Source organism: Cydia fagiglandana, chromosome 4 (assembly GCF_963556715.1).
Source record: "Cydia fagiglandana chromosome 4, ilCydFagi1.1, whole genome shotgun sequence".
In the NCBI taxonomy this organism is placed as follows: domain Eukaryota; kingdom Metazoa; phylum Arthropoda; class Insecta; order Lepidoptera; family Tortricidae; genus Cydia; species Cydia fagiglandana.
The window spans coordinates 20348576-20362318 of NC_085935.1; the positions used below are offsets into that span (position 1 = coordinate 20348576).

Below are 13743 nucleotides of genomic sequence, written 5' to 3' on the forward strand. Positions count from 1 at the left end.
CAGACGGACAGTGGAGTCTTAGTATTAGGGTCCCGTTTTTACCCTTTGGGTACGAAACCCTAAAAATAAAATGTGACGTCCCACGGGTAAAGGTACCTTATGGCGGTTGGCGCTTACGCTATTATTAACGCCGCTCCAATATTATTGCGGCGCTATGCGACGTAAGCGACAGCCGCCATAAGGTACCTTTTGAACGTCACAAATATAGGCTTAATAGGCACTATTCACTAGGCCAGACAGGTCGTCCACATAAATAACAATAAAACCTAACAGTACTAGTTAGGCAATTTTCTTGCTAAAGTTGACCCGGACAGAATCAAACCAGCGACCGCGAGCAGTCATTTATTAGACGTCGGCAGCAGCCGTCGCCGATAGAAAGATGACGATATCGTATCGATTGTTGAAGATGGAACGAATATTAGATGCGGAGGAGTATGGTCACCTTTACTCCTTAACCCCTTTAACCCTGTTTTAAGATGTAAGTACATGATAATTAATACCCTAAGCTCAAAAATCGATAGACTCACTAACAGTGGGTACTAAAGGCAATGTTCTTGCTAAACTTGACCCGGATGAAGAAGTCGAACCGGCGACCGCGAGCAGTCATTTATTAGACGTCGGCAGCAGCCGTCGCCGATAGAAAGATGACGATATCGTATCGATTGTTGAAGATGGAAGTAATTTTAGATGCGAGAGTTGTGTAAAACATCTATCTGGTCGTAAATATTGTTGTCTCTTATCCCTATGACTTAAAAGTAATTAATTTTGACTTATTCAAAAAATTAAAACAATTCACCCTAACATTTTCAGAAGTATAAAGAGTGGCGTTCAATATCTATTAATGGTGAAAAGCGCCAGATTTAGGTTATAGAGCGGCCACGCACATAACATAACACTCTCTCCATGCCTATTTACTCATAATTTTAGACCTTTTCCTGTATGTATAATTTCGCCGCCTGTCTCAAAATGGCGATACCTACCTCTATCATCACGCGTCTGTGCGTCTGTTCAAGTTTTTGCAATAGACGCAACAAACTGACTTGGGGTTTTTTAAAAACACCTCCTGAAACTCTTTCCCAATACTGACGAATCTACCTCAGCATCTAAAGAAGCCCTTAATGCCTCAGGGTGTCGCATCGCAATAAATTACCAACCGCCGTAACTTAACGGCAAATTAAACAACAATCCCCACGTTTCCCGGCCGGGGTGAATAATTTTACAACTCACAGTATTGCTGGCCTGATTCGGAAATAATTTTAGTTTGATATAGAATTTGATAGTTTATTTGGAAGTTTGGGAATAGTGATGAGACCTTTTTGTTGAAGAGATTTTAATTGTATATTTGTTTTAGCTTACATTTCCGCGTCGTATGATGGTCCCTATGAGAGTTCGTTTAAGTTTGTTTTGGTTGAGCTTAATGTAAAAAAATAATGATTATATTTTTATCGTATCTTAAACGTTCGGTACATTTCGTGACTACTTTGAAAAAAACTTGTATCTTGTTCTCTCAATCAAAAGAAAAATGTGGCAAGTAGGTATGTATGGGATACATACAGAGTTACTGCGTTTTAACTTTGAGTAGCAGATTCTTCAAAAAAAATACCACAAAGACTTTACGTCGCAGCTAGGTATTCCATAAAAAATGGGATCATATAATAATGAGAAGTATAGGTGGTTCTACTAGGCTACCAAAGATTTTTAGGGTTTTTAGGGGTAAATAGGAGTCCACTGTCTGTCTGTTTGTCACCAGGCTGTATCTCATGAACCGTGACAGCTAGACAGTTGAAATTTTCACAAACGATGTATTTCTGTTACCGCTATAACGACAAATACCTACAAAAAACAGAATAAAATAAATATTTAAGTGTGGCTCCCATACAGTGCATGTGATGTTTTTGCCTTTTTTGCCTAATGCTGCGGAACCCATCGTGCGCGAGTCCGACTCACACTTGGACGGTTTTTCCCTATACATATCAACATGCAGAGTTATTAATCGCCAGACATGAGTACGCATAATCCGCTCACACTACGGATTTGCATTTTTATTTGATTTTTTGACGAGCCAAAACATGTGTACGACAGAAAATAGCTTTAAGTAATTTATGGAAAACTGAGTGGCTTTGGAAAGTGGGTTTGTGTTTTTTATGAACTCGATTATACGCTCTAGTTTATGCAATCTCTCTAAGAGTAATAGGTTTTGTAAAGGAGTTTTTTAATAGGTAATTTACAGTTAAGTTTACGAGGTGGAACAACAGTTCAATAGAACTTATTAGCAAGTAAAATAAATTCTAGGATGGCCTAACTCCCTAGCTCCCCACTACAGTCCAAAATTAACTCATTTAGATGTGAATATTTAAAAATGTCGTACTTATACGGCGAAATATGTATGTTTAAAAATAGAAACAAACTCAGACGAAAAAACCGGCCAAGTGCGAGTCGGACTCGCACACACACGAAGGGTTCCGTACCATTATCTATAAAAACGGTCACCCATCCAAGTACTGACCCCGCCCGACGTTGCTTAACTTCGGTCAAAAATCACGTTTGTTTGTATGGGAGCCCCACTTAAATCTTTATTTTATTCTGTTTTTAATATTTGTTGTTATAGCGGCAACAGAAATCACGGTTCATGAGATACAGCCTGGTGACAGACGGACGGACGGACGGACAGCGGAGTCTTAGCAATAGGGTCCCGTTTTTACCCTTTGGGTAAACCTACCCTACCCTAAAAAAGATGAATGCTATACTAGGTACTTAATCAAACACTTGTGGACCATAGTTGTAGGTTGTATTAGTACAAGGGCCGGTTTTTAGGGTTCCGTACCCAAAGGGTAAAACGGGACCCTATTACTAAGACTCCGCTGTCCGTCCGTCCGTCCGTCCGTCCATCCGTCTATCACCAGGCTGTATCTCGTGATCTATGATAGCTAGACAGCTGAAATTTTTACAGATGACGTATTTCTGTTGCCGCTATAACAACTAGTATTTGTTGTTATAGCGGCAACAAAAAACAGAATAAAATAAAGATTTAAGTGGGGCTCCCATACAACAAACGTGATTTTTGACCGAAGTTAAGCAACGTCGGGCGGGGTCAGTACTTGGATGGGTGACCGTTTTTATAGATAATGGTACGGAACCCTTCGTGTGCGAGTCCGACTCGCACTTGCCCAGTTTTATTTAATTTCGAGCGCTCTATTTCGTGACTTCCTTCACCTTATATGCTATCTCGAAAACGAAACGAAAACGAGTGGTCAATAACTTGGTTCCCAATTTCTATCGCTCATATGTCAAAAATAGCATTTCGCCGTTTTCCACAGATTTTCTAATGATGAAATCGAGCGCTCTAAATTCAAAAATCTCTCCCCTGGACTGTAGTTGAATGGTTTTTTAACGGCATGACATCTTATTATTTATTACGAGCCCATTGTGTCCCACTGCTGGGCAAAGGCCTCCCCCCTCTTCTTCCATTCTTCCCGATTTTGAGCTGCATCTGGCCAGTCTCTCAAAAAGGAGTCTAAGTTATCCCGCCATCGCCGACGAGGTCTGCCGCATCTCCGGTTCGACTCATGGGGCACCCACTCCGTGGTTATCTTGGCCCATAAGTCATTCGGCATGCGGCAGACATGACCAGCCCAGTCCCACTTTAACTTGGCCGCTTTTCGAGCTACATCTATTATTTGAGTTTTAGAGCGCAGCGTGGTGTTCCGGATGTGATCCCTTAGTTTCACACCTAATATGCTGCGCTCCATAGCTCTCTGACAAACCCCGAGTTTGGACTTCTGAGCTTCCGTCAAAGACCAAGTTTGAGCACCATAGGTGAGGACTGGAAGTATACACATGTCCATGAGCCTACGTTTGAGAGACAGAGGTAGATCACCCTTCATGAGGTGTTTCATGGACCAATAGCTCTTCCAGGCGTTCTCGGTCCGTCTGTCGACCTCTTTTTCTTGTCGCGCCTGGAAAGAGACTATTTGGCCCAAATAAAGGTATTCATGGACATATGCAATGTGTTCTCCGTTTACCTCAATCCTACGTTGTATACCGTTAGTCATGACTTTGGTCTTTGACATATTCATCTTCAGTCCAACCTCGAGGCTTGCATTGCTAAGGTCTTCTAGCATATGATGTAGCTCGGATGCCGTTGAGGAAAAAAGGACAATGTCATCGGCAAAGCGAAGGTTAGTTAACCTTTTCTCGCCGACAACCAGCCCCTTGTCTCCCCAATGCGGCGCAAGCTTCTGGAAGACATGTTCTAATGTACTGGTGAAAAGTTTCGGCGATAGCGGATCTCCTTGTTTCACTCCCCTTTGCACTTCGAAGGACGGGCCAGAAGACTGTAATTTTATGGCGGCTGTACTATGTTTGTATATGGTGCTTAGAAGTTGGATGTAACTAGGGGCTATTTCTTGGTGACTTAGAGCTGTGAAGATGGCATGGTGCGATATGCTGTCAAACGCTTTTGAATAATCTACGAAGGCTAAGTAGAGGGGGAAATTATGTTCGTGGCATTTTTCGATAACTTGGTTTAACGTGTGCAGGTGGTCGGTGGTAGACAAGCCGGGGCGGAATCCCGCTTGTTCGGGTGGTTGGTGCAGATCAAGTTGACCCGAAATGCGGTTTTCTATTATTTTTATAAATATTTTATAAAGATGGGATACAAGGCTAATAGGGCGATAGCAGTTACCTATATCAGCCTTGTCGCCCTTCTTGTGCAACAGGATTATGTTCGAGTGGCACATATTTTTGGGAAAAGTTTGAGTTACTATAATTTTATTAAATAATTTACAAATATGTGGGATTAATGATGGCTCCCCAACTCGCAATGTTTCAGTTGTGACGTGACATCTGTGAAGTTAAAATCATAACTGTTTCGTGCCACTATTTATATTTATATTATACGTTATACACAAATCATTCTGTAATATGAACTGACCGCAAAAAGCGAACTCAACAACGATGTCACAAGGCAGTGAAAAACTACATTATTTCCTTGTGCACACAATAATTCTACGACGGTTTATTTCCGAGTCCTGCTGATTTATGGCAGTGCGGAAATTGACTGGCGACCATCCTTTATCATCTGTGTAGGTTGTTGCTGTAATGTTTCCTCTAAACATGACTGGTTAGAGCAGCCATTCTCAAAGTGTGCTCCGCGGACCCCTAGAGCAAAGCCTCTGTTGGGACTCCGCGAGAATACTTAATACTTAGTAATAAGAAAAAAACGCGGCCAAGTGTGAGTCGGACTCTTTTAGTTTTATCATTCTCTTATTTTAGAAGTTACAGGGGGAGGGGGGTACACACATTTTACCATTTGGAAGTGTCTCTCGCGCAAACTATTCAGTTTAGAAAAAAATTATATTAGAAACCTCAATATAATTTTTGAAGACCTATCCATAGACACCCCACACGTACGGGTTTGATGAAATTTTTTTTTTGAGGTTCAGATCTAAGTATGGGGAACCCCCAAAAATGTTGTTTTCTATTTTTGTGTAAAACTCTTAATGCGGTTCACAGAATACATCTACTTACCAAGTTTCAACAGTATAGTTCTTATAGTTTCGGAAAAAAGTGGCTGTGACATACGGACGGACAGACAGACAGACATGACGAATCCATAAGGGTTCCGTTTTTTGCCATTTGGCTACGGAACCCTAAAAACAGCTATTCTGTAGGTATATTATGAACTGGACCACAGTAATTTTTAATTTTAGGCTCCGTCAAATATTTTGCTTTCCAAATGGGGTCCGTCGCCAAAAAAGTTTGAGAACCGCTGGATTAGAGTGTTTTCACATTGTCCAATCCGATAACGGAGAAAACCAGCTGCTAGAAAATGCCCTACGGCATCAAGTGTACAAATGATCAAAGTTGTAAAAGTTCTCGAAAACTTCAGAAATGTTCGAAACGGAATATTCCGATGCCCATACAAAAATATAATACTTATTCTGAAATTTGGTAAACTTTTTTTTGACACACATGTAATTTCATCATTTTATTTTTGCATTACTTAATAAACAATAACTAAGTCGTATAGCACAAACTAAGAAAATTGAATGAAAACTTATGATGATAAATAAATAAAACGTTATCTGATAAAATGTCTATAACATTCTAGACAATACCTTTAATACTTGATTATTAAAAACATTTCGATTACAATAGATTAAACATACAAATTATAAACTAAAAAAAAACTTTTTACAAAAAAAAGAAAACCGACTTCAAAAAGGATGAAATAAAATATTATCCTTTTTAAGTCTATGCGTTACCAACTGATATGTTTGAAGTCGGTGCCAAGCCAACTTTTGAAGCATACCATGATTTTGGTGCGATTCTATAATGATTTACGTTGGATTGCCTTACGCGACGACAATGAACGTACTTTCTGTAGGTACAGTCGTCGTTAAAAATATGTTTACACTTTTCGTCTTATATTACATATTACAAAGGAGTACGGTGCAAAAGTGTAAACATATCTTTGACGTCGACTGTACCTAAGAACACACGATCAAACCTTCTTGGTACAGTCCGTACCATGTTTGTCGGCACGCAAGCGTGGGATTGAGACTGAGTTATTTCCCGTCCCTTATTCAGAGGACTACATTTCAAAATATAAAACAAATCAAGGAATTTACGTTCTTGCCAAATTTCACCTAAAGCGGTTCAGTGGTTTAGCCATGAAAAGGCGACAAAGAGGCAGACAGAATTACTTACACATTTATAATACTCATTAGTACAGTTCTAATGGGGTTTAAAGCTGATTATTTTTGACGGGTATTGTTACTACTTGGCTTGGCACCGACTTCAAACATATCAGTTGGTAACGCATAGACTTAAAAAGGATAATATTTTATTTCATCCTTTTTGAAGTCGGTTTTCTTTTTTTTGTAAAAAGTTTTTATTTTTCCATTTTTAGTTTTTAACGCATTGTTAAGTGCGTGACGCATGAATGAAAAACAACATCATGATTAAAACTAAATTCGTGTACCTACTTTAATAAATATGTACTTAATCAGGAATTTTTTCGAGTCCGTCTGGGAAATTATAATTCCTGTCACTACACTAAATCCATCCTCCGCCCCGCCGCTGACCCAATCCCTCAACTCCCCGATCACTCTACCTCACAGCGCATCAACCCCTGATCCATGAACCCCTCGACCCTGAACCAGCAGCCCTTCAACCGCCATTCCCTTAACTTCGCTTCGCCTTAACTCCTAACCCTAACCCCCGATCAGTAGCCTTACCAGCTTACCAAGAGTTTGACATTGATTTATTCGCTAGCGTGTGTGTAACTTACTTTCTTTGCATCTCGCTCGTACTGGCATATTAGTGCGAGCGAGATGCATAAATAGTAAGTTACGAAGACGTTAGCGTCGCTAACTTAGCGAATATGTCAATGTCAAACTCGTGGTAAGGCTACACTTGGCTACACTTGCACTACATCAAATTGGCGGTTTTCGGAAGCAAATACTCGAGTTACTTTAGAAAACACCGAAATCACTTTACACGTGCCTTTAAAAACTGAGGAGTTCCCTCAATTCCTCATGGATTCCATCATCAGACCAGAACCAAAAATAATACGGAAACACCGTGGAGGTAACTCCTTCCAAACAAAAAAAGAATTACTCAAATCGGATCACAGGTGCCGGAGTAATCGCTGAACATACTACATTTAAAAAATCATCATCATTATCATCAAAACAATCATCATCATCAGGTCTACTTCATCAAAGTGGTGGTTTTCGGGAGAAAATGCTCGAGTTGCTTAAGAAAACACCCAAATCACCATGCATGTGCCTTTAAAAATTGAGGAGTTCCCTCAATTCCTCATGGATCCCATCATCAGAACAGAACCAAATTAAAATGGGACCAACTCGGAGGTAGCTCCTTTCAAACAAAAAAAGAATTACTCAAATCTGACTACGGATGTCGGAGTAATCGGTGAACGTACATAGAAAAAAAAAAAAAAATAGCCACAACCGAATACAGAACCTCCTCCTTCTATGAAATGGAAGTCGGTTAATAAACCTAAGAATGAGTAAAACGAACTTAACAAATAAAATATTGCCCCCCACTCTGATTGTCTCCCGGATCAAATGTGCCAAAAATACTGGCGGCATTACCCCGCTGAATGGCCAGTGATATTTGTTGGATAAGGAAAGAACCAGAGCGAGGGTCGCAGCCCCTATCCCTTAAGCGTCGCCCTATATCCTTAATAATTAATAAAGGCTTTGGCCTCGGCACACCAAGGCCCCGCCGTCTCGACGGCAACCGGGACAAAATCGTACACCTGATAATAAAACACTGACTCAACTTATCGAATAAACTTTACTTCTAAACACAAGCGTCCTCAAGCACCGCAGGACGGATGAATCCTTCCCGAGCTGGGATGCCTGTTCCATGGTGTCGGGCAGAGTGGCGCCCAGGGTCTCCGGAGCCAGCAGCACCAGCAGCCCGGAAACCAGTGCCATCACACCGAAAATCAGGAATGGGAGATGTTCCCACGTATGGGCACCCTGGAAATATAGCTCATCTAAACTTGAATAGATAATACTTATACTTTTACGAAAGAAAAATTAAGAATAAGAGGAAGCCCAAAAGATGCAGAAACATTAAGGCAGATAGCATGGTTGGGCATGTGAAACGACTAGGAACAACCCAATTTATTCTTTATCCTCGCGTTATCTCGGCATTTTTCGACGGATCATAAGCCTGGGGTCCGCTTGACATATAATCCCAAGAATTGGACGTAGGCACTAGTTTTTACGAAAGCGACTGCCGTCTGACCTTCCAACTCAGAGGGGAAACTAGGTCTTATTGAACATCCCAATTTATTGTAATTATTAAATATGAATGACGATGACAGGTGCTGGTACCAAACGAAAAAGACCAAAAAATGCGCTCGGCGCTTGTTAGTGCTATGTCGCAAAATTATAACTATTATAAGACAACCCTTTCAAATGAGATACTCACTAAGCCAGGCATAAGCGGCGCCACGATGCTTCCAACTTTTCCCATCAGGGAGGAGTAAGCGAGAAAGCTGACCCGATACCGCGTTGGATACATCTCGGCGGTGTACACATAGAGTGATGTCGCGACGCACGAGATGCACATCTTGCCGATCAGGTAAACTGATAAAGACAGCCAGTAATTTCCTGAAAAATGACACAGTTGAGAATATATGAACGACAAGGTATATAATACGTATATGTAGAATTAAATGAGCGTTTAGGATATTAAAAGTCAGAGAGCTAGTCAGTTTTTTTTTCTTGATACGATATTATGTCATATTTCAACTTTAATGGCCCAAAGAAAAGCAAAAACTAGAATAAAAGAGGACTTAACTTACTACTGGATGTAAATATGAACGCAAACTGACAAGCTCCACTTATCCAAAATCCTGCCATTACTAATGCTTTTCTACCAATTCTATCCATTAGCAACACAGACAGCCAGTCACCTGGAATCTGGATAGCAACTGCAGCTATAAAGTTCAGATATTTGTTGCCAGATATCCCCACAGCAGAAATCGTTAAGCCATAATGCATTAAACTAGCCGTAATCCACCACATTGGTGTTACTAAACAACGCAGTAATATCGGCTTATGTTTGAAAACTAAACACACTAGCCAAGGTTCTGAAGAATGTTTCTCTTTCTTTTCAAGAATGTCTTTTTTAGTCTCCGAGAATAATTTCATAGTATTTTCTGATATAGAACTCCCGTTCATTTCAGCAGCTTTTTTTAAAATGACCAAAGATTCATCATAGCGACCTTTGCTCATCAACCAACGAATAGATTCTGGCGCAATCCAAAAGTAAATTATAAATAATAGTTGAGGTACGTAGATCATAAGAATCAAATGTCTCCAATAAGGCTCTGTCCAGGCTATCAGACCTAAAATAATTTCTCCCACAGCGGCACAAGTACTTATGGTGACACCAGTTACTACTCGATATTTAGATCGCGCGTATTCCATAGCTGGAAAAAAAGATAGAACATTTTAAGTATCTATGTAGAATTATTTGGATCAACTATGTCATAGTAAGGTATAACCAAGACAAACCTAAAATATAAGCACACGTAAAAGAACACGATCCTAGAAGATATTCTACAAAAGATAACAAAGTGTAGCTGGTATAGGAGTCGGCAACACATGTCAATGTCCCAGTCCAGGCCAGGTTGAAGGCAGTCAGGGCAAGTGCCAGCCGCCGGCCCCAACGGTCAGCCACAAACCCTTTTATAGGCAAAGAAATCATCAAGCCTAAAATTCTGGCTGACCCGACTAGATATGGTCGTAAATCGTCGCATGCTAGATTGAACTGTAATCAAAAAATGTAAACTTCACTATGTACCTACTCGTATATTTCAATTATTTGTAAGAAAATACAATGTAAAATACGTTCAGCACCTGAACTAAAAGCACTAAATTATTTCAGGATGTACAATATTAGGATAGGATAATCATGGCGCAAAAATGTCAGAAGGGCGGACTCCAAATAAAATACTCAAAAGAATAATGATGACTGTTAATACTTACTTACTTAGGGCTTACCGCGCTGATGGTGGAATTAAAAGTTCTCCTATATTATGGGGTTTATGGTTATTTTATAAAAAAATACTTTACAAAAGGTACCTCGAAATAAGCCGAATTTTTCTGCTCATAAACATACTCCTGGCATTGTACCGAAGCGTTCTTGTCAAACAAGGTTTCCACGCACGATACAGAAACTGACGTGTTTACTCGTATTGGTGGAAAACGATGGCAATTATCGAAGGAGTCGCCTGATCTTGGCACCGCTTCCAGGATCCAAGGCGGAGAGAATACGTCTGGGGCAGTGGTATCCTCGCATTCGGGAATTAAACATCTGGAATCACTCGAATTATATTTTGTTTTATGAATGTTACAAACAATAGTGCCATCAGCATCATATTTTAGATTTTTTAATTAAATTTAACTGATTGTCTTTGGAAAACTTATCCGTGAACGCATTGTAATAAAATTTACGTTTTTATAAATACAGAATTTTATTAAGCTCAAGAATAAAAAAGAATTATTAAACAATAAAAAGCCTTAAAATAGAAAATACTAAATTAAGCTCTATTTTTAACAATCTCTAATGTCATACTCATACCTTGTTCTGGACTTCGTTAGTGTGAACAAGTAGGAATACATCTGCAGTCCCGCCATCGATGCCACAATAGTACACAGCACCAACACTTTGATCTGAAACTTTCCCCAACCCACTTCTTCTACTAGTATCCGATCCAGGTTTATATTATCCTTAGACATCGTATGTGCTTGTATGTAAACATATACAGATAGATATACTATTACAATAAAAAGTAGGAAAGTGATATCAGTGTCTTTACTTTATTATTATACTAGTATGCGTGTTTTGCCTATGCGTAACATCGTACAAATGAAAAAAAAAACGTTTACCAAAAACAACCTATTTATAGCACGCATAATAATATAATTAATTATGTTTAAACAATATCCGTATATAATATATGACGTACGAAATATGTAAATTGAGTCAATTGTAAGAGTATCTCCTTTAAATAACAATTAAAATTCCAATGCCATTTTCATGGGTTTTCCGACTCGGGCAAGGGCATTTAATTTTGTTTTGTGTCAATAACAAATATAAACACATATGGTGTGTATGTATGATATGCAATTTATTACAGTATATTCTTCGTTAATCTATATGATTTAATATTATTGATCGTTATCATTATTTAAACCAGTTTCAGTCAGCAACGCGTTCTGGATTTTAATATCACAAAGAAATTCTTAACCCAATATTTATTAAATTTAAACTCGCCGTGTTTATTCTTACAGAATGCAATAACATGCATTCATTTATCATTATAGCAATCATAAACAATAATGCCTACAATTTCATCCCCTAGTGACGTCCCCTCGCCTTAGGAAAATTCCAGATGTCGGTCTGTATGTAATTGTGCAGGGAAATTTATAGTTTCGACGGTTAACCAGAAGAATGTACCTATGTGGTGATTTTTTTTTTGCATTAGAGAATGAAATTTAATGTGGCGGAAACAACTTACGAAGAAACAAACAGACATCAGTGGAATGAAAATTCTTCTTCTTCTTGCTCAGCGAGTATGCGCCCACTGTTGGGCATACGCCGACACGTCGTTATTTATTTATATATTTATATATATATATATATATATATATATGTGTGTGTGTGTGTATATATATATATTATAGTATATGTGTATAGTATATTTGTATAGGTAATTAATATGTTATACGTAATTTATTGTTCGTTTTTGCTGTTGTACTAATTATAGCACCGCTCACAATCTCTCTGCTTTGCTAAGGTTGACTGGTAGAGAATGCCTTATGGCATTAAGTCCGCCTTTTGTACTATAAGATTTTTCTTTTGTGCAATAAAGATTAAATAAATAAATAATAAATAAATACGCCTCTCCAAAGTCTCCAAATCTCCTCCAACTCCTCCAAGCAGCCCTATTTGCTGCTTCTCTCCTCCAGAGTGGGCCTGCAGGTCATCCTCCCATCTTGTTGGAGGTCTGTGATCTGGTCTTTTTGAACGAGGCCTCCACGCTAGGACACGCTAGGAATGAAAATTAGTACAAATTAACATATATTTGAAACCTCCTTTGCAAACCATTGTAATTATTGTAAAGCAGTGTAGTGCGTCAGAATGACATCATCCTGATGTCAATATACATCTGTACCTACATTCGCATTGGCTTGAGAGTCTTAAATTAAGAACCAGTTAAGGATGAATCACGCTAGACCTGGCCGTGCCCGGGCCGAGGCATCCGACATGTAATTTTTTATGATGTCTGACCGGTGATCACGTGGTGCTTTCCATAGAAAACGAAGCGCCGAAAGCTCCGGCCCGGCCGCGGCCCAGTCTAGCGTAAGTCAGTAGAAGTACAGGCCCAAACAAATAACCAATAATGGCAATCAAAACTCTACTGCCAAATTAAGTAGGTATTAACCGTAATATTTTATGAACCAAAAGTCATCAAATATACTTCATCATCATCATCATCTCAGCCATAAGACGTCCACTGCTGAACAAAGGCTCCCTCTTCTATTACCCCTATCCCCCATATTAATATACCTAGTACGGTGTTAAAAAAAATACCAACGCAGTTCATCCTGTATAGTGACCGTTTAACACATTAAATACAGGAGGCTATACACACACATACAGGGTGGCGCTGTGAGCGATTAGAGTTGTCGCCCTCTAAACAGTCTTGCCAACTTGGCATAAATGATGCCAGATCTGGCATATTTTCACTCGCTTTGGCACCAAAATTTCCCATTTAGCATCTGGCATATTTTTTAGCATAATTTAGTCTAAGCCAAGTTTGCACCAACTTGGCAGCAACAATAATATATGCGCCATCGCCTTATGTGGTTCATATTTTCATATGAATTTTGACTTAAGTGGACGGATGGACGTCGACGGACTATATAAAGCTGGTCAAGCAAGTCTTATCAATAGAAGAAAGTGGCAAATTTGAAAAATGTATGTGTTTTAAGTGTCTAATATCAAGTGATATGTTAGCATTTTTGGCATAATCTAGACATTAGTCTAGCATTTTTTCAAAATCCCAGTTGGCAACACTGCCTCTAAAGAAGGGTCCTAATGTTTATTTATCTGTGGGTTTTGAGGACCGAATGGTTTTATTATACGTCACGGCAGTGTATGTTCCAAAATGATAGATGGTGAAGTGTT

General features: G+C 39.2%; 1 protein-coding gene across 3 annotated transcripts; it reads right to left on the bottom strand.

Annotated features, from left to right (window-relative positions):
* Positions 1-8040: 8040 nt before the first annotated feature.
* On the bottom strand, positions 8041-13235 carry LOC134664189 (organic cation transporter protein-like). Of its 3 annotated transcripts, none has more exons than XM_063520778.1 (6): positions 11131-13235; positions 10632-10863; positions 10062-10317; positions 9347-9976; positions 8971-9152; positions 8041-8513 (listed from the first exon to the last, which is right to left on the bottom strand). In XM_063520778.1, exons 1-6 carry the CDS (start codon positions 11286-11288, stop codon positions 8307-8309), a joined length of 1665 nt encoding a protein of 554 aa, XP_063376848.1. In that variant the 5' UTR covers positions 11289-13235; the 3' UTR covers positions 8041-8306. The 3 variants fall into 3 exon arrangements, with proteins under 3 accessions (XP_063376848.1, XP_063376849.1, XP_063376847.1); XM_063520779.1 differs by having other exon boundaries at positions 9458-9976; positions 10632-10872; XM_063520777.1 differs by having other exon boundaries at positions 10632-10872.
* Positions 13236-13743: the final 508 nt, after the last annotated feature.